This window comes from Periplaneta americana, chromosome 14, assembly GCF_040183065.1.
Source record: "Periplaneta americana isolate PAMFEO1 chromosome 14, P.americana_PAMFEO1_priV1, whole genome shotgun sequence".
Classification (NCBI taxonomy): Eukaryota; Metazoa; Arthropoda; class Insecta; order Blattodea; family Blattidae; genus Periplaneta; species Periplaneta americana.
This window is the reverse complement of record NC_091130.1, coordinates 88,562,262-88,587,113: the sequence shown is the minus strand read 5'-3', so window position 1 is coordinate 88,587,113 and position 24,852 is coordinate 88,562,262. Positions and strand designations below refer to the sequence as shown.

The following is a 24,852-nucleotide window of genomic DNA, read 5'->3' as shown; positions in this document are numbered from 1 at the left end:
GTTCCCATATGCTAAGACATCTCCTAAACGCAATTAGTTATTTAAAAATTGAAAACTGCTTGCTTCTTCCCTCCTTTTTCTCCATGATTTTATCCAATAAGTTCACTTCCTTTTTTAAGCAGCTGCTGCAACTAACAATGTACGCTGTTGCAAGGAAAGCTGTTTCAGCCATTAAGACACGCAGACTGTAGGGCTCTGTGGAGCGACATGCTGATGACAAAAGAGGCAGATGTGCACACCAGTTATTTGAGGAACAGCCAATCAACACGTTCCTAATGGAACGGAATTGAGAACAGAGTTCGATTTTTTCCTGACGCCTGATTTGGAGAAAAAAATGAACTGTGCATGCTCAGAAAGTCAAGACACCTGAAAGGAGGCGAGGAAACAAGATTGTGTAAACAGGGACTAATGTAATAATTTATCGTAACCAATTAAATTATTTTTATGTTAAAAATAAAGGTTTTATTAAAAGTCTTTGAAAAAAATTAATTAGTTTGGATTGTATATCTACAAGAAGTAGGCTTATGTAGTATACAAACACTCTAGGAAAGTTAAGGACAAGCATCATTGTAATACTGCATACCATTCCACATTGTTTTAGTGGTAATCGAACTTAATATATTTTATTTGTTAGGGAAATTACGTCTTTATATTTACATAGAATTTCTACCAATTAATTCCACTTCATATTTCGCAAAAATTTGCTGTTCTCTGTTCTCTATCTTTTCTTGTCTCCATTTTCACAACTACATTAAAGCTTTAATACTGCGAGGAAAACAATCGACACACAGAATGGCTAAGATGCATTCAGTTTTACAGTCAGCGGAGAAATCGATAGGTTGAGAGGTTAAATTTGATTGCCAGCTAACACCAGTAATATAGGAATCATTAGGTTTGACGCACCCTCTATGCAGTTTTAATACCCATAAACTTTAGCAGTCTTTACGAAACAGCTGAAATTAATCTAGATTTGTGCACTTGGCCACAAAAATGTACAGAAATCCGGTTGATTTCTTTACAAAATATAGTGAAGAAAAGTTCCAGGAACATTTTCACCTGAATAAAGTTGCAGTCATTTGGTAACGAAGATAGAAGACTGCTTATCATTAGTATGTATTAGAAGGCAACTGACCAAGTAATAATAGTTCTCAGATTTTATAAAACTTTTATTTTGAGAATATGATTTTGTTTACAACTAGATTACTGAATTAATGTCAGATATAACTAATTTCCTCTAGCTGAAACAGAACTACGTCCTCATTCATGAAATCCTTTATCAGTTAACAATTCATTGCTATACTAACAAAACTTTCGAGAAACCAAGCAGTAAAATCACGGAACTAGTATAAGGATGGGTAACTCATCTCATCTTTCGAGTAACCAGCTATTACTGTAAACAGTATTTTGTTATTTACTTATACCAAACTACATTTATCACAGAACCCTTTTTTCCCTAGTAAATAATAAATTTACAAGACAGAATAACCTGAAAGTTCTATCAGACTGAGCTATGAATGGCCTGGCCCATTCAGTTGGATGTATGTGAATGGGGATGTGATAATGTCAGTGCAGCTGACTGTGCCCTTTTATTGAAGGGAACTATGAAACATATTACTGGACCATAAGGAATGAAGTCCATGATAACCATCAAGAACAACAACAATAATAATAATAATAATAATAATAATAATAATAATAATAATAATAATAATAATAATAATTAAGAATTCTCAATTGTATTTCACATACCCTGATTTTCTTGAGCCACGCAATCTCATTATTGAGCAGAGTCTCTGCAGTAGGTAGAGGACAATTAGACATGAAGGCATAGTTGAGCAGCCGACCTAATAGCTGGAAATATTCATGAGAAATGCGTGCATTCTCTACAACTGTTGTGTTTAACACTGTGAACAGAAGTGTGATACAAAACTGAAGGGGTTGCTGGCTTGCAATGCACCACGTTGATATTAACAGGAACTGTTCTGCTGCTGCAACACGTACTGATCTGTAAACAAAATAATAATTAAAAAAATATAAGATAAAAAACATCATTAAAGTGAGTCGTAATTGTATACTATAAAGTATTGTAGAGTATTCTATATTCCAATATAAACAGATTTTGTCATATAAACATAACAGCCGTTTTGGTTTTGTTATCGAGATATGATATCAATGTGGGATGCCGAGTTGGTGTGACGTTGAAGCTATTCATGCATCACTCACTCAGACAACAGTTTACAGTAAACAATAAGTACAATTCTAATTATTGTTACTGAAGAGAGAGAAACACAATCGGTCAACAGGTTCTGCATATTTGCACTTTCTGTAGACTGAACTATCACAACAAACGGTACCACTGTCAACACAGTTGAACACTTGGTTACTTCAAAATGAAGCATCTGAGCATTACCGTCATGCAATGAAATGTCATTTGAATGAACGGTATCCAGGCGGATGGAGAGGACACAATGGGCCTGTTGTATGGACACGATTGCCTGAACTCAATCCTTGAGACTTCTGGTTGTGGAGTCACAGGAAGGGACTAGTTCACTCTCAACAACACACCAGGAAGAGCATTTGTTGAATGCAATTGTGGCTGCAGGAAATACAATTTGGGGCATTGTTCAAAGAGCAAGACATTCATGGCAGAGGAGAGCGGAAATTGTGTTGTATTGTATTGTATTGTATTTATTAACATACCATGGTATTCATACATTGCTTACAGCTAGAATATGGAACAAGTCAAAAACTTAATGCTATTATAAAGTCTTAATTTATAGTCACAGTCTAGATGAAATATATACAGACGAGATTTACAATATAGTCTACTAGTACAACACATAGTTTTAGTATCAATTTCATGAAGTGTTATTGAATGTCATGAATTCACCTACAGAATAGAAGGCATGAGAAATTAGGTACTTCTTTAATTTGGCCCTAAATATTATGTTTTATTTAACGACGCTCGCAACTGCAGAGGTTATATCAGCGTCGCCGGATGTGCCGGAATTTTGTCCCGCAGGAGTTCTTTTACATGCCAGTAAATCTACTGAAATGAGCCTGTCGCATTTACGCACATTTAAATGCCATCGACCTGGCCCGGGATCGAACCCGCAACCTTGGGCATAGGAGGCCAGCACTATACCAACTTGCCAACCAGTTTTTGGCCCTAAATAATTTTATGTTTTGAGTTTCATTTTTTACATCGATAGGGAGGCTATTAAAAATTTTTTTTACTGCAATATAACTCACTCCTTTTTGATAGCACGACAAGACTTGCTGATGGAGTATGAAAGTAATTTTTTTTTTTTTTTGTATTTATGCTATGAACTGTTGAATTAGTTACAAAGTTTTCACGATTACATACGAGGAAGATTATTAATGAAAAGATATACTGACAAGCCACGGGCATTATTTGTAGTTTTTTTTTTTTTTAAATAGTTCTACACGATTCCCTAGATTTGGCACCTACTATTATTATAATTACTCATTTTTGTAATAGAAATATACTGTTACTATCTGTGGACTTTCCCCAGAATATTATTCCAAAACTGATTACAGAGTGGAAGTATGCAAAGTATATTGTTTTTAAGGTATTGATATTTATTATCTTTTGCATAGATCTAATAGCAAAACAAGCTGAATTTAGTTTGGGGGTAATTTCTTTAATATGATTTTTCCAATTTAACACATCGATTTTTAAGCCAAGAAATTTGGTGGTTGTTGTTTCTAATAGGGATCTATTGTTAATTATTGCGCTATAAATTTGCGACGTTGAATTTGGGCAGGACTTAAATTGAATTATGTTAGTTTTGTTACAATTTAAAACAAAATTTATTGACCGAGAACCAGTCACATATTTTGAAGAGAATTTCCTCTGTTGAAGATGTGTTGTGAAATGACTGGTGGACATTATAAGCACCTTCTGTTAACTTAACATTCTCAGAAAAGTAGCTGTCTTTTTCTAACTGTTCCAATCATTATCTCCATAATGAAGTGGGCATGACCAGAAGTTTATATGAAAAAATAGGTTTCATTTTTAGTATAGAATATTCTGCATTACTTTATAGAGCACAATTACGACTCAGAGAGAGAGAGAGAGAGGGAGGGAGAGAGAGAGGGAGGGAGGGAGAGAGAGAGGGGGAGAGGGAGAGAGGGAGAGAGAGAGGGAGAGAGGGAGGGAGAGAGGAAGGGAGAGAGGGAGAGAGAGAGGGAGAGAGAGAGACAGGGAGGGAGAGAGGGGGGAGAGGGGGAGGGAGAGAGGGGAGAGAGAGGGGGAGAGGGAGGGAGAGAGGAGTGAGGGAGGGAGAGAGGGGGGAGAGAGGGGGAGAGACGGGGGAGAGAGGGGATGAGGGGAGAGAGGGGAGAGGAGGGAGAGAGGGGGAGAAAGGGGGGAGAGAGGGGGAGTGGGGTGGAGAGAGGGAGAGGGGGAGAGATGGCGGAGAGAGGGGGAGAGGGGTAGAGGGGGGGAGGGGTAGAGGAAGAGTGAGAGTGAGAGTGAGAGAGTGAGAGTGTGTGTGTGTGTGCACGCGCATATATATATATATATATATATATATATATATATTTTATACTCTTAGTATACGTTTTTGTTTCTTACTAACCAAGTACACAATTATCAGAGATATCTGTGGGATCAGGAATCAGAAATGTACTGAGATATAGCAGCTATATAGATTACATACAAGTAGACACACACACACACACACACACACACACACACACACACACACACATGGACAGACGAATGGACTGACCAACAGACAGATTTATTTGTTCCACAATATTCTCACAGTTGTTTTACAGCTACAATAAAGAACATGTCAAATTCTTTTAACATATAAAAATGGAAATATGAAATATATACAGAATTATTAACTTAATAACAATAACCTACTGTATTATACAATGCAATGTGGTTACTATTTAAAAATTTATGAAATATACACAGAGAATTACTACATTAATATTTACACAGTACTCTGAGATATCAAGAATTCACCTACAGGATAGAAAATGAGAGATATTAAGTACTTTTATTCAGTTTTACTTAAATAATGCAGGATTTTGGTTATTTTTAATGTCCTCAGGAAGACTATTGACTACTTTTATTGTTATATAACATACTTAGTTTTGATAGCATGAAAAATTAGATGATGGTGTTGTTGTTGTTTTCTAATGCCAGGCGTTTGACAACAAAGTCATTTGACCTCTTGCACTCCAATATTTTTCAAAGATATTATCATGACCAGCCACCGAAGCACAGATTTTGAGGTGTTCCGAATCCATTTCTTGGTTTGAGTTGCACAATGGGCAGTTAGCGGACTGATATATTCCAATTCTATGCAGGTGTTTGGCCAAACAATCATGGCCTGTTGCCAATCTAAATGCAGCTACAGACGATTTTCGTGGTAAATCGGGAATTAACTGTGGATTTTGATGCAGAGAGTTCCATTTTTTCCCTTGGGATTGAGTTATCAAATTTTGTTTGTTGAAGTCTAAGTATGTAGATTTAATAAATCTCTTCACAGAGTAATACGTAGATTTAGTAACAGGTCTGTAAGTAGCAGTGCTACACTTCTTTGCTAAAGCATCTGCATTCTCGTTTCCCAGGATTCCACAATGGGATGGTATCCACTGGAATACAATTCTTTTATTGAGTGATATTAATTGAGAGAGCATTTTAGTTATTTCTGCTGTTTGAGATGAAGGTGTGTGTTTAGAGGCGATTGATAGAATAGCTGCTTTGGAGTCTGACAATATAACTGCATTCTTAAATTTATTGATGTGGCATAGAAGATTCCTGAGACATTCACTTATTGCAACAATTTCTCCATCAAAACTTGTTGTTCCATATCCTTTTTCTCTGGAGATCAAGAATCCTCTGTGTATAAATGAAGCCAGTTTTGTGGAGGGTACCTAATATTAATTGTCTCTAAAGACAATTGTTTCATTATTTCAGTGTTTACTTCTGATTTCAGTGTTTCTTCTGTTAAATTTAGATTATATTCTATATTTAATAGAGTTAAAGGGTTTGGTTTAATTTGTAAGTTTTCTTTTAAATCCGGGATATTGATTTTCTGTTTTAATTCTTGAACCATGGATATGAAACTTTTTTGAGTTTTCAATCTACAGAGAGGACTGTATGAATGCCAATTGTTTCCTGGTAATCTGATAAATTTTTCATATTGAATCAGTGCTTTTTCTTCTATTGTCATTTTGATACTGTTAATATTAGTGAGGAATCTCACAGAATCTATTGGCGTTGTTTTGATTCCACCAGTAACGAGTCTGAGAGCTTGGTTTTGAACATATTCTATGTCGTTTATGAAAGGTGAAGTAATTAAAATTTCTCCGTAGTATGTCAGCACTGGCTGTATAAACATTTTGTATGTAGTGTTCAAAGTATTCCTAGAGCATCCCCATTTCTTTCCTGCTAGTCTTTTTAGAAGGGAGAATCTTTTACGAGCTTTTTCAGAAATGTATTTCAAATGGTTGCTCCAAGTTAACTTACTATCGAAAATAACTCCAAGATATTTGGATTCATAAGTCCTAGGAAGGTGTTGCCCATTGTATTGGATATTGAATTCTCTTTCTTTTTTACCGAGTGAAAATATTTGGTAGTTACTTTTGCTTAAATTGAGTGTCATCAAATTTGATGTATTCCATTCATGTAATTCATTTAGAGCTTTAAGAGCAGAATTTTGAATTTTGTCTCTATATCTGTAAGATCCGGAAGTCCACAAAACTATATCATCTGCAAATAGTGCTGTTTTCATGTTTGATTCCTCTAAAAGGGAGGGTAAGTCATTTATATAAATATTGAATAAAGTTGTGCTGAGGACAGCGCCCTGAGGTAGACCTCGATATGTTTGTGTGTAACTAGAAAGTGAGTTATTGAATTTAGTGGCAATGAATCTTTGACTAAGGAATTCTGATATCCATCTGAACATATTGCTGGAGATACCTAATTTCTGGAGTTTTAGTAATAATTTATTTCTCCAAACAGAGTCATATGCTAACTGAAAGTCAATAAATATTGCCAAGGTATCTTCTTTCTTGTTAAAACTGTCTTTTATTTCTTGGCCTAGGCGTATGACTTGTTCATTGGTAGAGTGTAGTTGTCGAAAACCGGCTTGTCTTGGGGATAAAAGATTTTGGGATTCTAAATACCAAGTTAATCTGTTGGAGATCATGGACTCCATGGTTTTTGCTATCATGCTTAATAGTGCTATTGGTCGATAACTATTAACATCATGAGCAGGTTTCCCTTTTTTCTGAATTGGTACAATGATTGCTTTTTTCCAAGCTGCAGGAATTGAGGTGTTCCATGATAAATTGAAAATGGATAAAAGTACAGACTTGGCTTTTTCCCTCAGATGTTTAAAAAATTCGGAATGAATGTTTGTCGGGGCCAGGAGATTTCTTGGCTTTTAAATTTTGTATAGCTATATTTAATTCTTTGGAAGTAAAATTTTGATGAAATATATCAGGTTTTGTACTAGTAATATTGTTTTTATTATTTTTATGTAATTCTCTTTTGATAAATTTGTCAGTTTTTTTGATATTGGGATGTAATCTGTGAGAGTTTGAGTAGTGTTTATTAAATGCGTTTGCTATATCTCTACTATCTGTTAGTGTTTTGTTATTATGAATAATAGGTTGGCTAGTATTTTCCTGTGTATTGTAAATATTCTTCAGAACTTTATATGTTTTAGCGCTATCGGTTCTGTAATTAATATTTTCAATAATTTATTGAAACTGTTCTTTTTTGCTGTTGTGATTGCTTTTTTAAGAATGGCAGTCTTCTTCCTCCAATCTTGAGTATCTTCTGGTGTTTTGCTATGTTCTGCTTTGGTTCTTGCTTTATCTCTATCTTGTTTCAATAAATTCAGGTTTTCTGTCCAGAATGGGGTGTATTTTTTTGGTTTGCCTCGTGGAATGTGCTTTTTTGCAATTTTAAGAATAGATTCACAGAAATATTTGTTTAATCTGAGTTTGTATTTTCCATTAGTGGTGTGTTGAGCTTGAGGTGTTTGTCGAGTTCTGTTGTAAATAGTTTCCAATTCGCTTTCTTAAAGTTCCATGTTGTTTTGTTATTGTAGGGTTCCTGTCTTCGGTTTTGGTGGAGATGGATAGAAGCAATGATGACTCTATGGCCAGATCCAGGGTCTTCAATTATTTTTTTCTTGGTTTCGTGATGGATATCTGATGTTACTAGTAAGAAGTCTGGATTTGTACCAGAACCAGAATAATGAATGAAAGTAGGGGGATCTTCTTTTCTGTAGACAAGTTCTGCGGTTATAGTATTTAGGAGGTCCATGATCATTTTTCCAGGTTGGCTTACATTATCGTAGCCCCAAAGTTGGGAGTGGGCGTTAAAGTCACCAATTATGATAGTTTTAGGTTGTATATCAAACAAAGTTAGATCAAGGGGATTATTAGGTGGGTTATAGGCACTGTAGATTTTGAAATGTTGTTGATTTTTCCATACTTCAATTTTTATTAGTTCTAATTTGTCTTCATTATCCATTTCTTTTATGATTTGAAAATTTGTAATTAATTTCTTTGATGTACCTGCGAGAATTCCACTACTGATCTGTCTACCTTTGGGTAACAGTTTCATATTAAAACCTTTAAAATTAAAATATTTTAATTTAAGATGATGGTGTATGAAAATCATTATTTCTTTGGGTATTTATACTATATATGGCTGTATTTTTTTTTTTTAAATTATTACTTAAGAAATAGTTTACTGAAGAGTGTATGTACTGATTTGTCATGGTCAGAATTCCTATTTTTTTTTAATGTTCTGCACGATTCTCTAGGCTCTGATATCCATCTATTATTCTAACTGCTTCTTTTTTGTAGTAAAACTATATTTTTCTATCTGCAGAATTTCCCCAAAATATTATTCTGTACAAAATAATGGAATGAAAGTAAGTAAAATATATTGTCTTTAAGATACTACTGTTTAGAAATAGCTGTAACGACCTAATCACGAAGCATGCTGAGTTAAGTTGGGGGTTATTTCTCTAACCTCCTGAGTCCTGAGACATTTTCTGTTTTATTTTAAAGTTCAATATAATTCTACACTTCAAAAATAAAGTCACCGAAATTAGGGAAAATGCTGAAAAAATTCTGAAGGCTACAGTTAGGGCACAAATGCAAGTATATTATACTGTACTTTGGGTCCTGCACATACATATTATATCATGATCATGTATGAAGTATAGTATAGTACGAGGATGGACCCAGAAGTAACCGGAACCGAACTGTCTGGGCATGCTTTGTAGTTATGAGTTGTACTGTTAGGTGGTGTTAGTTTGGGGTCTCCTGCGACCGTTAGTGAGCTGGCGTCAGTCTGAGTTTAGTGGTTTGTTTGTGGTGCTGTGTTGTTTGCGTTCCTGTTTCAACCGTTTGGCGATTAGTGAGATGGACGACCACAAGGAACAAAGAGTGTGTGTGAAATTTTGTTTTCTGTTAGGGAAAACTGCAGCCGAGACCACTGGGATGCATCAGCAAGCCTTTAATGATGATGCTTTGGGGAAATCACAGGTCTACGAGTGGTTTTCCCGTTTCAAATCTGGCAACATGTCAACTGAAGACATGCCACATGCTGGGCATACTTCGACAGGAAGAAATGACGAAAACATTGCTAAAATCAAATGTGCAATTGATGAAGATCGTCGAAAGACCATTGACGAAGTTTCTGAGCAAACGAACATGTCATGGAGCATGGTCCAGCGAATTTTAACTGAAGATTTGCACATGAGATGTGTGTCCGCAAAATTTGTTCCTCACTTGGCTCACAGATGACCAAAGAGAAAACCGCGTGAGAGTTTGCTGTGACTTGAAGAGTGAAGTGCAGAACGATCCAAATTTTCTTAAAAAAATCGTGACTGGGGATGAGTCTTGGTGCTATGGGTACGATTCAGAATCAAAGCAAGCATCAAGCCAGTGGAAAACTCCAAATTCACCCAAGAAAGCACGTCAAGTGCGATCCAATGTGAAAATAATGTTGATTTGTTTTTTTTATGTGAATGGCAATGCCAGGACAAACAGTGAACTAACATTTCTATTTGGATGTGTTATGAAGATTACGAGAGAGTGTGCGACGAAAACGGCCTGAAATATGGAGAAATGGGAACTGGTTGATTCACCATGACAATGCTCCAGCCCACACAGCTCTGACGGTCCGACAGTTTTCGACAAATAACAACATGGTGCTTGTGCCTTATCCACCCTACTCACCCGATCTGGTTCAGTCGGACTTTTTTTTTTGTTTCCATGGATGAAGAAATGTCTGAAAGCAAAGCGATTCAGTGATGTGGATGACGTCAAAGAAAACACGCTAACGGCTTTAAACAGTATCCTGCCTCAAGAGTTCCAGTACTGTTTTCAGCAGTGGCAAAAGTGTTGGGACAAGTGCATTAATGCACATGGACAATACTTTGAAGGGGACTAAAGTACTGTGAATTAGGGTTCAATAAAAATGCAAAAAAATTCCGGTTATTTTTGGGTCCTCCCTCGAATAATTTTTTTAGTAGTATTTTATGACACTGTATCAACATCTCAGATTATTTTGCATCTGAACGAGATGAAGGTATAATGCCGGTGAAATGAGTCTGGGGTCCAGCACCGAAAGTTATCCAGCATTTGATCAAATTGGGTTGAGGGAAAATCCCAGAAAGAACTTCAACCACGTAACTTGCCCCGACCAGGATTCAAACCCAGGCCACCTGGTTTCGCGCCAGATGTGCTAATCGTTACTCCATAGGTATGGATTATAGTATACTATACTCTCAGGACTCAGGAAGTTAATACGATTTTTCCAGTATTATATATTATTAACCTTCCAGTAGTTTCACGGCATACACTAGTATTTCAGTACTTACTGGCTTTTAAGGAACCAGGAGGTTCATTGTCGCCCTCATATAAGCCCGCCATAGGTCCCTATCCTGAGCAAGACCAATCCAGTCTCTATCACCATATCCCACCTCCCTCAAATCCATTTTAATACTATATTTCCATCTACGTCTCGGCCTCCCAAAAATCTTTTTCTCTCCGGCCTTCCAACTAACACACTATATACATTTCTGGATTCGCCCATACGTGCTACATGCCCTGCCCATCTCAAACTCTGGATTTAATGTTCCTAATTATGTCAGGTGAAGAATGCAATGCGTGCAGTTCTGTGTTGTGTAACTTTCTCCATTCTCCTGTAACTTCATCCCTCTTAACCCCAAATATTTTCCTAAGAACCTTATTCTCAAACACCCTTAACCTATGTTCCTCTCTCAAAAAAGTGAGAGTCCAAGTTTTACAACCATAAAGAACAACCAGTAATATAACTGTTTTATAAATTGTAACTTTCAGATTTTTTGACACCAGACTGGAAGATTAAAGGTTCTCAACCGAATAATAACACGCATTTCCCGTATTTATTCTGTGTTTAATTCCCCCCCCCCCCCGAGTATCATTTATATTTGTTACTGTTCCTCCCAGGTATTTGAGTGTTTCCACCTCTTCAAAGGATAAATTTCCAATTTTTATATTTCCATTTCGTATAATATTCTCGTCATGAGACATAATCGTCTTTTCGGGATTTAATTCCAAACCTATCTCTTTACTTGCTGAAGTAAAATTCCAGTATTTTCCCTAATCATTTGTGCATTTTCTCCTAACATATTCACGTCATCCGCATAGACAAGCAGCTGATGTAACCCATTCAATTCCAAACCCTCTCTGTTACTCTGCACTTTCCTAAAATGGCATACTCTACAGCAAAGTTAAAAAGTAAAGGTGATAGTGCATCCCCTTGATTTAGCCCACAGTGAATTGGAAATGCATCTGACAGAAAGTGATCTATACAGACTCTGCTGTACATTTCAGAGACACATTTTAATTAATCGAACTAGTTTCTTGGGAATGCCAAATTCAATAAGAATATCATGTAAAACTTCTCTCTTAACCGAGTCATATGCCTTTTTGAAATCTATGAATAACTGATGCACTGTACCCTTATACTCCAATTTTTTCTCCATTATCTGTCGAATACAAAATATCTGATCAATAGTCGATCTATTACGTCTAAAACCACACTGATGATCTCCAATAATTTCATCTACATATGAAGTTAATCTCAAAAAGGCATATGACTCGGTTAAGAGGGAAGTATTATATGATATTCTTATTGAATTTGGTATTCCCATGAAACTAGTTCGATTAATTAAAATGTGTCTCAGTGAAACATACAGCAGAGTCCGTATAGGTCAGTTTCTATCTGATGCTTTTCCAATTCACTGCGGGCTAAAGCAGGGAGATGCACTATCACCTTTACTTTTTAACTTCGCTCTAGAATATGCCATTAGGAAAGTTCAGGTTAACAGGCAGGGTTTGGAATTGAATGGGTTACATCAGCTTCTTGTCTATGCGAATGACGTGAATATGTTAGGAGAAAATACACAAACGATTAGGGAAAACACGGAAATTTTACTTGAAGCAAGTAAAGCGATCGGTTTGGAAGTAAATCCCGAAAAGACAAAGTATATGATTATGTCTCGTGACCAGAATATTGTACGAAATGGAAATATAAAAATTGGAGATTTATCCTTCGAAGAGGTGGAAAAATTCAAATATCTTGGAGCAACAGTAACAAATATAAATGACACTCGGGAGGAAATTAAACACAGAATAAATATGGGAAATGCGTGTTATTATTCGGTTGAGAAGCTCTTATCATCCAGTCTGCTGTCCAAAAATCTGAAAGTTAGAATTTATAAAACAGTTATATTACTGGTTCTTCTGTATGGTTGTGAAACTTGGACTCTCACTCTGAGAGAGGAACATAGGTTAAGGGTGTTTGAGAATAAGGTGCTTAGGAAAATATTTGGGGCTAAGCGGGATGAAGTTACAGGAGAATGGAGAAAGTTACACAACACAGAACTGCACGCATTGTATTCTTCACCTGACATAATTAGGAACATTAAATCCAGACGTTTGAGATGGACAGGGCATGTAGCACGTATGGGCGAATCCAGAAATGCATATAGAGTGTTAGCTGGGAGACCGGAGGGGAAAAAGACCTTTAGGGAGGCCGAGACGTAGATGGGAGGATAATATTAAAATGGATTTGAGGGAGGTGGGGTATGATGATAGAGACTGGATTAATCTTGCACAGGATAGGGACCGATGGCGGGCTTATGTGAGGGCGGCAATGAACCTTCGGGTTCCTCAAAGCAATTTGTAAGTAAGTATGAAGTTAATCTTCTCAAAAGAATATTGGACAAAATTTTATACAATGTCAACAAGGTGATATTCCTCGAAAGTTACTACAGTTAGTCTTGTCCCCCTTCTTAAAGATAGGTACGATTATGGACTCCTTCCATTATTCTGGTACAATTTCCTTTTCCCAAATAGCAAGTACAAGCTTATAAATTTCGTTAGATAATGCGCTTCCACACTCTTGTATTAATTCTTGGAATTTGATTGATACCTGGAGACTTATAATTTTTCAGATTTTCTATCGCAATTTCTACTTCAGAAAGTGGCATATTGTTACACAAGACCATATGAGACCATTGTACTCTATTAAACCACTAATGAAAAAGAAAAAGGAATCGGTAGGCCACTGGCTGAGAAGAAACTGTCTACTGAAGGATGCACTGGAAGGAATGGTGAACAGGAGAAGAGTTCGGGGCAGAAGAAGATGTCACATGATAGACGACATTAAGATATGTGGGTCATATGAGACAAAGAAGAAGGCAGAAAATAAGGAGTAGAGAATGCTGGATTTGCAGTAAAAGATCTTCCCACGGATAGAATATGTATGTATGTATGTAAAATTTAATTCATTGTCCTCTTCGATAAAATGATGGGATAAGTGATGACTAACAAAAGTGAATTTTAATGGTAAACAGCTTGCACAGTCTGCAGTTCTCTTATTCAAGAATACAGTTGTTAGTGTGACTAAGGATATTTCACTTTATTTACTTTAAGAAGACAGATATGCTAACACTCTTGAAAACAATCAATTGCCTGCAGTTGAGTTTTAACCCAACAAACTTTTGATTCAATAGCAACTACCGCCTAATTCAAACCTGTACTATATGGCTACAGCCAGATGAGCTGTAAATGTCGCAGATTTTCTGCGACAAATGTAGCTGCTGTAATTGTCGCAAAATGGATGGCCAAATGACACTACAAATAGTGCTCAGTTTCTGCATTAAATGTAGCTACGTGTGGCCACAAGACATGCCACACTAGCGACATTTGTAGCCTAGCTCTTTTATGATTTGCAGCACTCAGCAGACAGTTACAAGATGATTCTGTTGTTCTGATTACATTTATGTACTTACTGAGAAATGAAACCATTATAAAAACGGGTTTTCCTTTAAATTTGAGAATGCCTTTCTCCCACTGTACATCTCATCGAATAGAAAACAGTTTATGTTCTCTTAAATTTTATAGACCATGTTTCTTGGATTATTAAATTTCGGGAGAGGCGGAAACTGACATGTGAATATTAGGATATGTTACAGTTTCAGTGTCACATAAAGTTTTTGACAAACAAAAGGTATTCTAACGCTGTAAGATAAGCGGGATGATACAAATTGCGATATCTTACAGCTAATTCGAGAGAAAAATTTCATTGCACTCATTAATGTCACTTGTTTTATTTTAGAATACATTAGGCCCAAATAAAATGCAAAGGTGTTGTATATCTGGCTGCAAATTCAGTTATTAGAAGGGAACTTAGTGGCGATATTTACCTCTCCTTCTGGTTAAGTAACAAAAACAGGAGTAAGGTTAAGAAAATAGTATTTAAAATTAGCTTACGCATGTATCCATACACATTGTAAATTGAATTGCACTAAATTATTATAATTCTCTACTGTAAAATGAATAACTTCGACTTGTTATTTCACTGTTTTTAAAGTCTTAATCTGCGTGTCTTTTACATGACAATTCATTTTCGCTTTCTATCTCACTGCTAAAAAATTAAAGCATGGCCATTCATTTTACATGGTTGTTTGTACTTGCCTCACAATTTTTTTTTTTTTTTTTTTTGTTATTTGTTTGATATTTATTCTTTATTTAATGTCAGTTAGGGGATAAAGTCTTTTGACTTCTATATTCTTTAAGTCTCTGAGTCTCCTTTGGGATCTACTAAAGCAGAAATAAATATATTAATATAAATTTCAATTTTTAAAAATATTGATTTCATAATATTTAGGAATTCCCAGTAACTAACAATTGTTAATTCGTTTAAGGGGGAAAATTAATTGGTCGCAAATAGGCATAACATGTCAGACGTTTTGTTTTCTTTTATTATTACGATTATTTTTATTATTTTATTATTTTATTTCAGCTGCCTGTCTATGCGGATGACGTGAATATGTTAGGAGAAAATCCACGAACGATTAGGGAAAACACGGGAATTTTGGTGGAAGCAAGTAAAGAGATAGGTTTGGAAGTAAATCCCGAAAAGATAAAGTATATGATTATGTCTCATGACCAGAATATTGTACGAAATGGAAATATAAAAATTGGAAATTTATCTTTTGAAGAGGTGGAGAAGTTCAAGTATCTGGGAGCAACAGTAACAAATATAAATGATACTCGGGAGGAAATTAAACACAGAATAAGTATGGGAAATGCCTGTTATTATTCGGTTGAGAAACTTTTATCATCCAGTCTGCTGTCGAAAAATCTGAAAGTTAGAATTTATAAAACAGTTATATTACCGGTTGTTCTGTATGGTTGTGAAACTTGGACTCTCACTTTGAGAGAGGAACATAGGTTAAGGGTGTTTGAGAATAAGGTGCTTAGGAAAATATTTGGGGTTAAGAGGGATGAAGTTACAGGAGAATGGAGGAAGTTACACAACACAGAACTGCACGCATTGTATTCTTCACCTGACATAATTAAGAACATTAAATCCAGACGTTTGAGATGGGCAGGGCATGTAGCACATATGGGCGAATCCAGAAATGCATATAGAGTGTTAGTTGGGAGGCCGGAGGGAAAAAGACCTTTAGGGAGGCCGAGACGTAGATGGGAATATAATATTAAAATGGATTTGAGGGAGGTGGGATATGATGATAGACTATGGATTAATCTTGCTAAGGATAGGGACCAATGGCGGGCTTATGTGAGGGCGGCAATGAACCTCCGAGTTCCTTAAAAGCCAGTAAGTAAGTAAGTATTATTATTTTATTATTAGTAGTAGTATTAGTTGTTTCTACAATTCATTTTCCCTAATAAATTATTATTATTATGTGCAGGTAATCTAGTCAGAGGTGATGTTTTGTATAATAACCTTATAGCATATTTAAATAACCTGAATCCACACCTGTGGAGTAACGGTTAGCGTGTCTAGCCGCGAAACCAGGTGGCCCGGGTTCGATTCCTGGTCGGGACAAGTTACCTGGTTGAGGTTTTTTCTGGGGTTTTCCCTCAATCCAATATGAGCAAATGCTGGGTAACTTTCGGTGTTGGACTCTGGACTCATTTCACCGGCAGTATCACCTTCATCTCATTCAGATGCTAAATAACCTAAGATGTTGATAAAGCATTGTAAAATAACCTAAAAATAACGTGGCATTTTTTCGTTCAATAAAGAGACACTCGAGTACCACTTTATTAATGGCTTTATCCCTGATCACTGGTTGCTGCTATTATTATTATTATTATTATTATTATTATTATTATTATTATTATTATTATTATTGTTGTTGTAAAATTACGAAACGTATATAAAAAAGTTGATACACGTCTTCCTACGTGTGATTAAAAGACTAAAAAAAATACCAGATCGTGCCGTGTTTGGATGCAACATTATGCGAAGAAAACTAAAGGCAGAAAAATCAAATACGTCCAGTTTACAAGAAATTATGACCTGGGTACAATAAGTAAACAAAATAACAACCATACTGACACACCAAATTCACATCCCGGCTATATTTGTAGCAACGTGTAGCCACTCAGCAGCAGTAATAGTAAGATATGTCTGGCTACCCAGTAGCAATATTTGTCACAGAAGAAATGGACCCAGATGCATTCGAGTTGCGACACGACCTTGGAATGTGCCTAACAAGCTACATTTACTGCTTCATGTGGTCACTTGCATTTAACCCAACACAATCTATAATTCCAGCTAGATCTGTCACAGAACACCTGCGACAAATGTAGCTCATCTGGCCATACCCTATGTCTTCTGCACAAGTATTACTTACTAGCTTTGTTAAGACATTCCATCCATAGGGTGGCAATATCAGTCAACAATTGTACTACTTAATGCTGTGGGAGAGTTCAGCAGCTAGCACATTATTTTGTAATACATTTCATACAAGGGCGATAAAAAGTTTCGAGAACACTAGTCCTAGATGTATGCACAGCTTGCAACTTTCATTGCAGAGTTCCTGGTTACAATGATAATTATATCTACAGTGACAGTTATATGTGGACAATACAACTACTATTTAAGCTGTGGAGTGTTTCCTGGCAAAGGAATTCGTTGCACAAGAGAAATTTAGAGCAGACCATATACTGGGCATAACAAATTTTTATATGATATTATTAAATTTTTTTAAACCAACAGAATTCTCTGTTATGTTTATTATTTATTATTAAGAGAAAAATTCGCTCCAGTTCTGGAAATCAAACCTAGGACCTTCATCTCTAAGCAATGAATGCTCCCCACTGAGCTACATTGGAGCTCCATCCACAACACCATATCGAATTCTTCTCCTTATCTTCCTCCATATTAATAATGTCAAAACAAGTGCTTATACAAATGTTGGGCACTCGAGAGCTTATTACGAGAGTTGTACAGAAGATAAGTTTCCCTGGAGCAATTTACAGGAAAAAAAAAACAATTACATGAAAAGATTTATTCGAACAGATACAGCAATTGTTGAGCTAATTTTCAACATATCCTTCACCAGAATTTAGACTTCTCCATACCGTGTTATCAGCTTTTGTATCCCTGTATAATAGAAGTCTGCAGCCTGGGATTGGAACCAATGTGTGACATCCGCCTGCACCTATCTGTTGATCTCACAGTATGACAGTATGACAATTAATGTCTTATTTCCGGTGGGGAATATGTTGAAGATTAGCTCAACAATCGCTGTATCTGTTCCAATAAATCTTTCGTGAAATTGTGTTTTCTTTCTGTAAAGAGCCTCAGGGAAATTTACTTTCTAGTAGAATTCGTAATAATTGCACTTAAGGGGAGAGGATAGTAATTTTTAAAACTTTTTTCTTATTTGGTGTAAAATATTAATTTTTTGTATGTAGAGAGCTCATGGCTATAGCAACTCAACAAAATATAAATATTTTGAATAAATTATTTGGGAGCCAGATTTGAAAAAAAAAATGTACCCAATGCAGGATTTTACTAAACTCGATATATCTAAGCCATTTTTAAAGTTAAATTCAAACACTATGTCACAATTTATTTGTAAAAGCACGCTCTACAAACTGTCTGTAACAGAAATTTGATATTAGTTCCTACATTTGTAAAATAAACAATTAAAATTTAATAACATTTTCTTTATTTTCTTTCTTGCAAACAGAGAGACTTATTTTTTAAATGAAATCAATTAGGGAAATTCCGTTACAGAGAAAAGTTTCCTAGTAGTCTAGAGAATGTGTATTCTAAATTTCATTCATATATCTTTAATAGTTAAAAAATTATATCGATTTTTGTCTGGCTATGTAGCGAAAAAAGTAAAGTTCCAGAAACAGCAATCAAAGGGGGTGTGATTTAATAATCCAGAGCGCAGGAACTTGAAAAATGGCGTCTCAACATCCAATAAGGGCACAGATACCCACACAATGTTATACAATGCATTCCACACACATCACAGAGTATTTTAAAGAAAAATTCGGTTTTGAAAAAAAAATGAAGTTCCGGAAACAACAAACAAGAGGGCGGTGTGATTTAAAAATCCAGAGCGCAGGAAGTTTAAAAATGGCGTCTCAACAACTGATAAGGGCACAAATACCCACGAAATATTATACAATGTATTCTACACATATCACAGAGTATTTTAAGGAAAAAAATTGTTTTTTTTAAATTTACTCATTTTTCACCAAAAAAATACCATCCTCTTCCCTTAAGTGACCAAAATTTGTATAAGCACTTATTTTGACATTGTTAACATAGTGGAAGAAAAAAAAATTACTTCTTTATTTGCCCTTATGAGAATGTTTACTTGTAAGCTAAAGAATGAAACCTGAGAATCAGTATACGATAATGATGAAATGAATAGTAAATTTAATGTGGTTCATAATAAATTCTTAAATATTGGATTGGTATATAAGTTCGTACCGTTTTTCTGTACTTTCATTCATTTAATAGTACTATAGTGACACAGCTACCATAGCAATGAAAAACACTACGATCTTATGCACCAATCCAATATCTTACAATCCAATTTTCCTATAAACTACAAAAATTCTCAAACATCTAAAAACAAATGGATTACACAAGACATAAACATCCAATGTAAAACTAAGAGGATCCTATATATTCAAAGTAAAAACAGTAATGACCCCAAATTAATACCTCACTTTAAAAAGTACTCTAAAATGTTAAGACACAGTAATCATTTATTGTGCTTAACACTCCTGTTCCGTGAATGATACTTGAAGCTGAACGACTGTCCATAAACTTAACCCGGGCTATGGTATGGATGATGATGATGATGATAACGTATATTATGTGAATTAATGATTGCGAAATGAGTCCAAGGTCCAACACCCAAACTTAGCCAGCAATTTTGCTTCTATTGGTTGAGAGAAAATCCAGGAAAAAACCTCAATCAGGTAACTTGTCCCAACAATTACCCTACTCATTTCACGGACAGATGTGCTAACAGTTACTCCACAGCAGTGAATTTTCATTATATACAGAAACACACTCTTATATTAAGTGACCTGGGCAGCCAGGAGCTAACAGAATTGAATCTATATGATGATATCATTAATTTTTTTAGCCAACAGAATTCTCTCTTACGTTTATTATTTTTAATAACTAAGAATAAAATCTATTTATATTAACTTGTTGCTCTACTTGCTTGGCTATTGATAGTCTTTTCTCTTACCAAATAATGGTCAGAATTACAATCTGCTCCCCTGAACATTCGAATATCTGCTATACTAGTATGTCTCCGTTTATCTATCAAAATGTGAAGCAAATAGTAAGAATAAAAACATTCGAGATTTATGTAAGGGTATAAAGGAATTTAAGAACGGATATCAGGCAAGGCTAAAAGTGATCAAGGATAAGAATGGTGACTTGCTTGCAGACTGTCATTCAATCCTGAACGATGGAAAAACTATTTTGGGCAACTACTAAATGTACATAGACCAAATAGAAATGATCAGGACGAAATTAAAATATAAACTACTGAGCCATTTATACCTGAACCCATACTTTCTGAAGTCGAAATTGGGATAGAAAATCTGAAAAAGTACAAGTCTCCAGGTAGCGATCAAATTTCAGCAGAATTAATACACGTGGGAGGAAGTGCATTATCTAGCGAAATTTTTAAATAATTGATTAAATGGCGATATTACTCGTGTTAATTATGTAACCATGTGTGGGATACAGCTGTTTCGGTGTTACTTGACACCATCCTCAGAGCCTACTAGATTTCGGCGCTATCTCAACTTTGCTGCCTGTTGTGTGGGTGTGCCGAGATCTAGTAGGCTCTGAGGATGGTGTCAAGTAACACCGAAACAGCTGTAAGCCACACATGCTTACATAATTAACACGAGTAAGATCGCCATTTAATCCTAGAGAGCTCGCGCCTGTAAACTTTACGTCATGGCTCGCGCACAGTCGATTCAACCGTGCGTGCAAATGAAGCGGAATCTATATTTTTTGCTAGTATCTGTTAACACAAAAGTTACAAAAACATTATTTAACTGTATTTTATTTAACATCACTGTTATTATGTATTAAAAAGAAGATGAACATGCCAATATCCAAGTAACCTTGAGTGTTCTCTATACTGTGAAAAATATATAAATCACATTATACCGGTATGTTAAATATTTTCATCAACCTCATGACCTGGTATAGGAGTAACACAAAAATATGACTATTTCCACTTGTCCTATTCATTATAGTCATTATCGGTGTGAAATAGGCCTAAATTCAACAAACACGGAAGAAAATAATATTAGAAGATGAACTCACTTAGTCACATGACCTCACACGTTTTACATATCTTCATCACTATCACCATCGGCACTTTCTTCAGGATTAGCACAAAAAGCGCAAGTTGACTGTGTATGTTTTTTGCAGATGAAGTGGCGGCATACATTACACCTCGTCTTAGACTTACGATTTTTCTTCCAATCGCAGAGATGGCACTTTCCTGGACCCTCATCTTCTCCAGATGGAGGTGGATTTCTTTCTTCGGCAGTTCCAGTAATTTCTCTGATGTTTCTCTTCAGTTGACGCGGCAGATTTTCTAGTTGCAGTCTTTCAAGTAGATAATTTCTAGACAACTCCTTGCTGAGTGTTTGTAGGAATTTTCTTCGAAACATGTCAAATTGGCGAATATTGTGTTTCAGTATAAAAAAACTATTGATACCTGCTATGTTCAGTAGTGTAAAGAACAGAGTTAGAGGCCAGCGGTTACTGGTTATTGCAACTGAATACCTAGCCTTGTACTCGTCCACCATGTCCACCCCTCCTTTCGTTGAATTATAAAACATCAACATGTAAGGTTTTCTAGATTCTTCAGAGTCTGGATCAATTTCATCGGTATGATACATGGTGGATAACAGCAACACCACCTTCTTTTTCGGACAGTAGGACAGAAGGGTCTTGTCCTTGGTGAACCCGAAAACACTGCTATTTTCCATTGAACGACTTTGCAAAAATAAAGGGGGCACCTCCCTCTTATTTTTTCTCAGCGTTCCAGCTAATGTTAACTTGTGAGTTGTTAGAAGTTCATCAGCAAGCGGCACTGAAGTGAACCAGTTGTCAGTGGTGACGTTTCTCCTGGATCCACTGATTGGCTGCACCATCCTGTTCACAACACATTTAGCAGAGTTATCAACTTGGTAGGGCCCTTCAGGCTGCTTACCAGCATAGACTTCCATATTCAGTGTATAAAAGGTTTTTGCACATGCCAGAGAGAATACCTTTATTCCATATCTTGCCGGTTTTGTTTTTATGAATTGTTTGAAACTGCACCATCCCCTAAAAGATTCCCAACATCTCGTCGATAGTGACGTATTCGCTAACAGTAAAATTCTCGGAGCATTTCTGAACAATTTGCTCAAAGAGAGATCGAATAGGAGCAAGCTTATCAAGACTTCTGCGCTCTTGTCGAGTATTTGAATCACCAAATCTTAAAACTGTCACCAGGAACTTGAATCGTATCCGGTTCATACAAGTTCTGAAATAAGGAACACCTGTCCCATCAGCAGACCAAAGGTCGAACAGGTTCAGATGAGATGCTCTCAAAACTCCAGCCATATAAAGAAGTCCTATAAAAGCTTCCATTTCAGTTCTCGTTGTATTGTGTGCATCTCTTGGGCGGCTGTAATTTGGACGCACTTTTTAATTTTTTCATTTGTATGTCTAACAATTTCATCAATGATAGTGTCAGTAAAAAATAACTTCCAACACTGGAATAGAGTCGATGCGCTCCTTGCTACCTGTTTTACACCAGGTATAAACCTTACTATATTACGTTCGCCAACACATCTGTTACGTGGTGGACAGTGCATTTCCCATGTTGTTACTCCATCTTTCCCTGTATAAATTGGACTTGGAACAAGGTCTACTTCCTCATCTGCTGATTGAGCAGAGTCTGTGTTATGATAGATTTCTTCAACCACATCTTCTTCTTCTTCAACGTCCGATTCAATGCTATCAATTGGTCTGATAATTTCTTCTTCACGGAACAAATGTCTTCTGAATGCATCAGTTTCCCTTCTTGTTTCTTCTTCCCGGGCCATTTCCTTTTCTACACTATCAATAAGGTTCCTTATCCTTTCTCCCTCTTCATCCATATTTCTACACGGCAATGTACGGGGATCAGTAGTGAAAATAAAGTATTACACTGACAAAAACGTACATATATGTCAAAAGTTATAAATACAAGAAAAAACTACATTATACTTATACACCAAGTGAAACAATACGAAGTTGCATAATGACTCGCACACGGTTGAAATGACCAGGTCTGTATAACAACAGTTTCAAATCAAATTGACCAATAGCAAAGTGCATGACAACAATCACATCTTATTCTGGAAGAGTCGAATGAAAGGTACTGAAGGGGTGAGCAGCAGAACTCATGTGACCTTGAAGCAGAAGCTAAACGTTTATCACACCCGGTCGAAAAGACCGTGCGCAAGTTCTCAAGGGTTAATCAATTATTTATATTCAAGTGTTGAAAGTAGTGTACGAAAGATTCAACATGGAAATTTGTAAGCTTGTAGTTGCTACTTGGGAACAGGAAATTGTACCAAAACAATGGAAGGAGTCCATAACTGTACCTATTTTTAAGAAGGGGGAGGTGTCAAGTAACACCGAAACAGCTGTAAGCCACACATGCTTACATAATTAACACGAGTAAGATCGCCATTTAATCAATTATTTATATTAAAGTGTTAAAAGTAGTGTACGAAAGATTCAACATGGAAATTTGTAAGCTTGCAGATGCTATTTGGGAACAGGAAATTGTACCAAAACAATGGAAGAAGTCCATAATTGTACCTATCTTTAAGAAGGGGGACAAGACTAACTGTAGTAATTTCCAGGAATATCACTTGTTGATGTAGTACAAAATTTTGTCCAATATTCTTTTGAGAAGATTAACTTCATATGTAAATGAAATTATTGGGGATCATCAGTTTAGTTTTAGGCGCAATAAATCTACTATTGATCAGATTTTTTGTATTCGACAGATATTGGAGAAAAAATGGGAGTATAAGGGTACAGTACATCAGTTATTCATAGATTTCAAAAAGGCACATGATTTGGTTACGAGAGAAGTTTTATATAACATTCTTATTGAATTTGGTATTCCCAAGAAACAGTTCAATTTATTAAAATGTGTCTCAATGAAACTTTGAACAGAGTCCGTATAGGCCAGCTTCTGTCTGATGCTTTTTCAATTCACGTGGACTAAAGGAAGGAGATGCACTGTCCATCACCTTTACTTTTTAACTTTGCTCTGGAATATATCATTAGGAAAGTTCAGGATAACAGAGAGGGTTTGGAATTGAACGGGTTACATCAACTTCTTGTCTATGCAGATGACGTGAGTATGTTAGGAGAAAATCCACAAACGATTAGGGAAAACACGGAAATTTTACTTGAAGCAAGTAAAGCGATAGGTTTGGAAGTAATCCCCGAAAAGATGAAGTACATGATTATGTCTTGTGACCAGAATATTGTACAAAATGGAAATATAAAAATTGGAGATTTATACTTCCAATAGGTGGAAAAATTCAAATATCTTGGAGCAACAGTAAAAAATATAAATAGCACTTGGGAGGAAATTAAATGCAGAATAAATATGGGAAATGCGTGTTATTATTCGGTTGAGAAGCTTTTGTCATCTTGTCTGCTGTCAAAAAATCTGAAAGTTAGAATTTATAAAACAGTTATATTACCGGTTGTTCTGTATGGTTGTGAAACTTGGACTCTCACTTTCAGAGAGGAACATAGGTTAAGGGTGTTTGAGAATAAGGTTCTTAGGAAAATATTTGGGGCTAAGAGGGATGAAGTTGCAGGAGAATGGAGATAGTTACACAATGCAGAATTGCACGCACCTGACATAATTAGGAACATTAAATCCAGACGTT

At 35.9% G+C, this 24,852-nt stretch overlaps 1 protein-coding gene across 6 annotated transcripts in view; it reads right to left on the bottom strand.

The window, feature by feature from the left end:
- Nucleotides 1–24,852, bottom strand: part of faf (ubiquitin carboxyl-terminal hydrolase-like faf) — a 607,647-nt gene that overhangs the window by 330,761 nt on the left and 252,034 nt on the right. For all 6 annotated transcript variants that reach the window (XM_069845718.1, XM_069845714.1, XM_069845717.1 and 3 more), the window contains one exon: nt 1,750–2,005. In XM_069845718.1, coding sequence (XP_069701819.1) covers nt 1,750–2,005 — 256 coding nt within the window. The remainder of the gene's footprint in view (nt 1–1,749; nt 2,006–24,852) is intronic.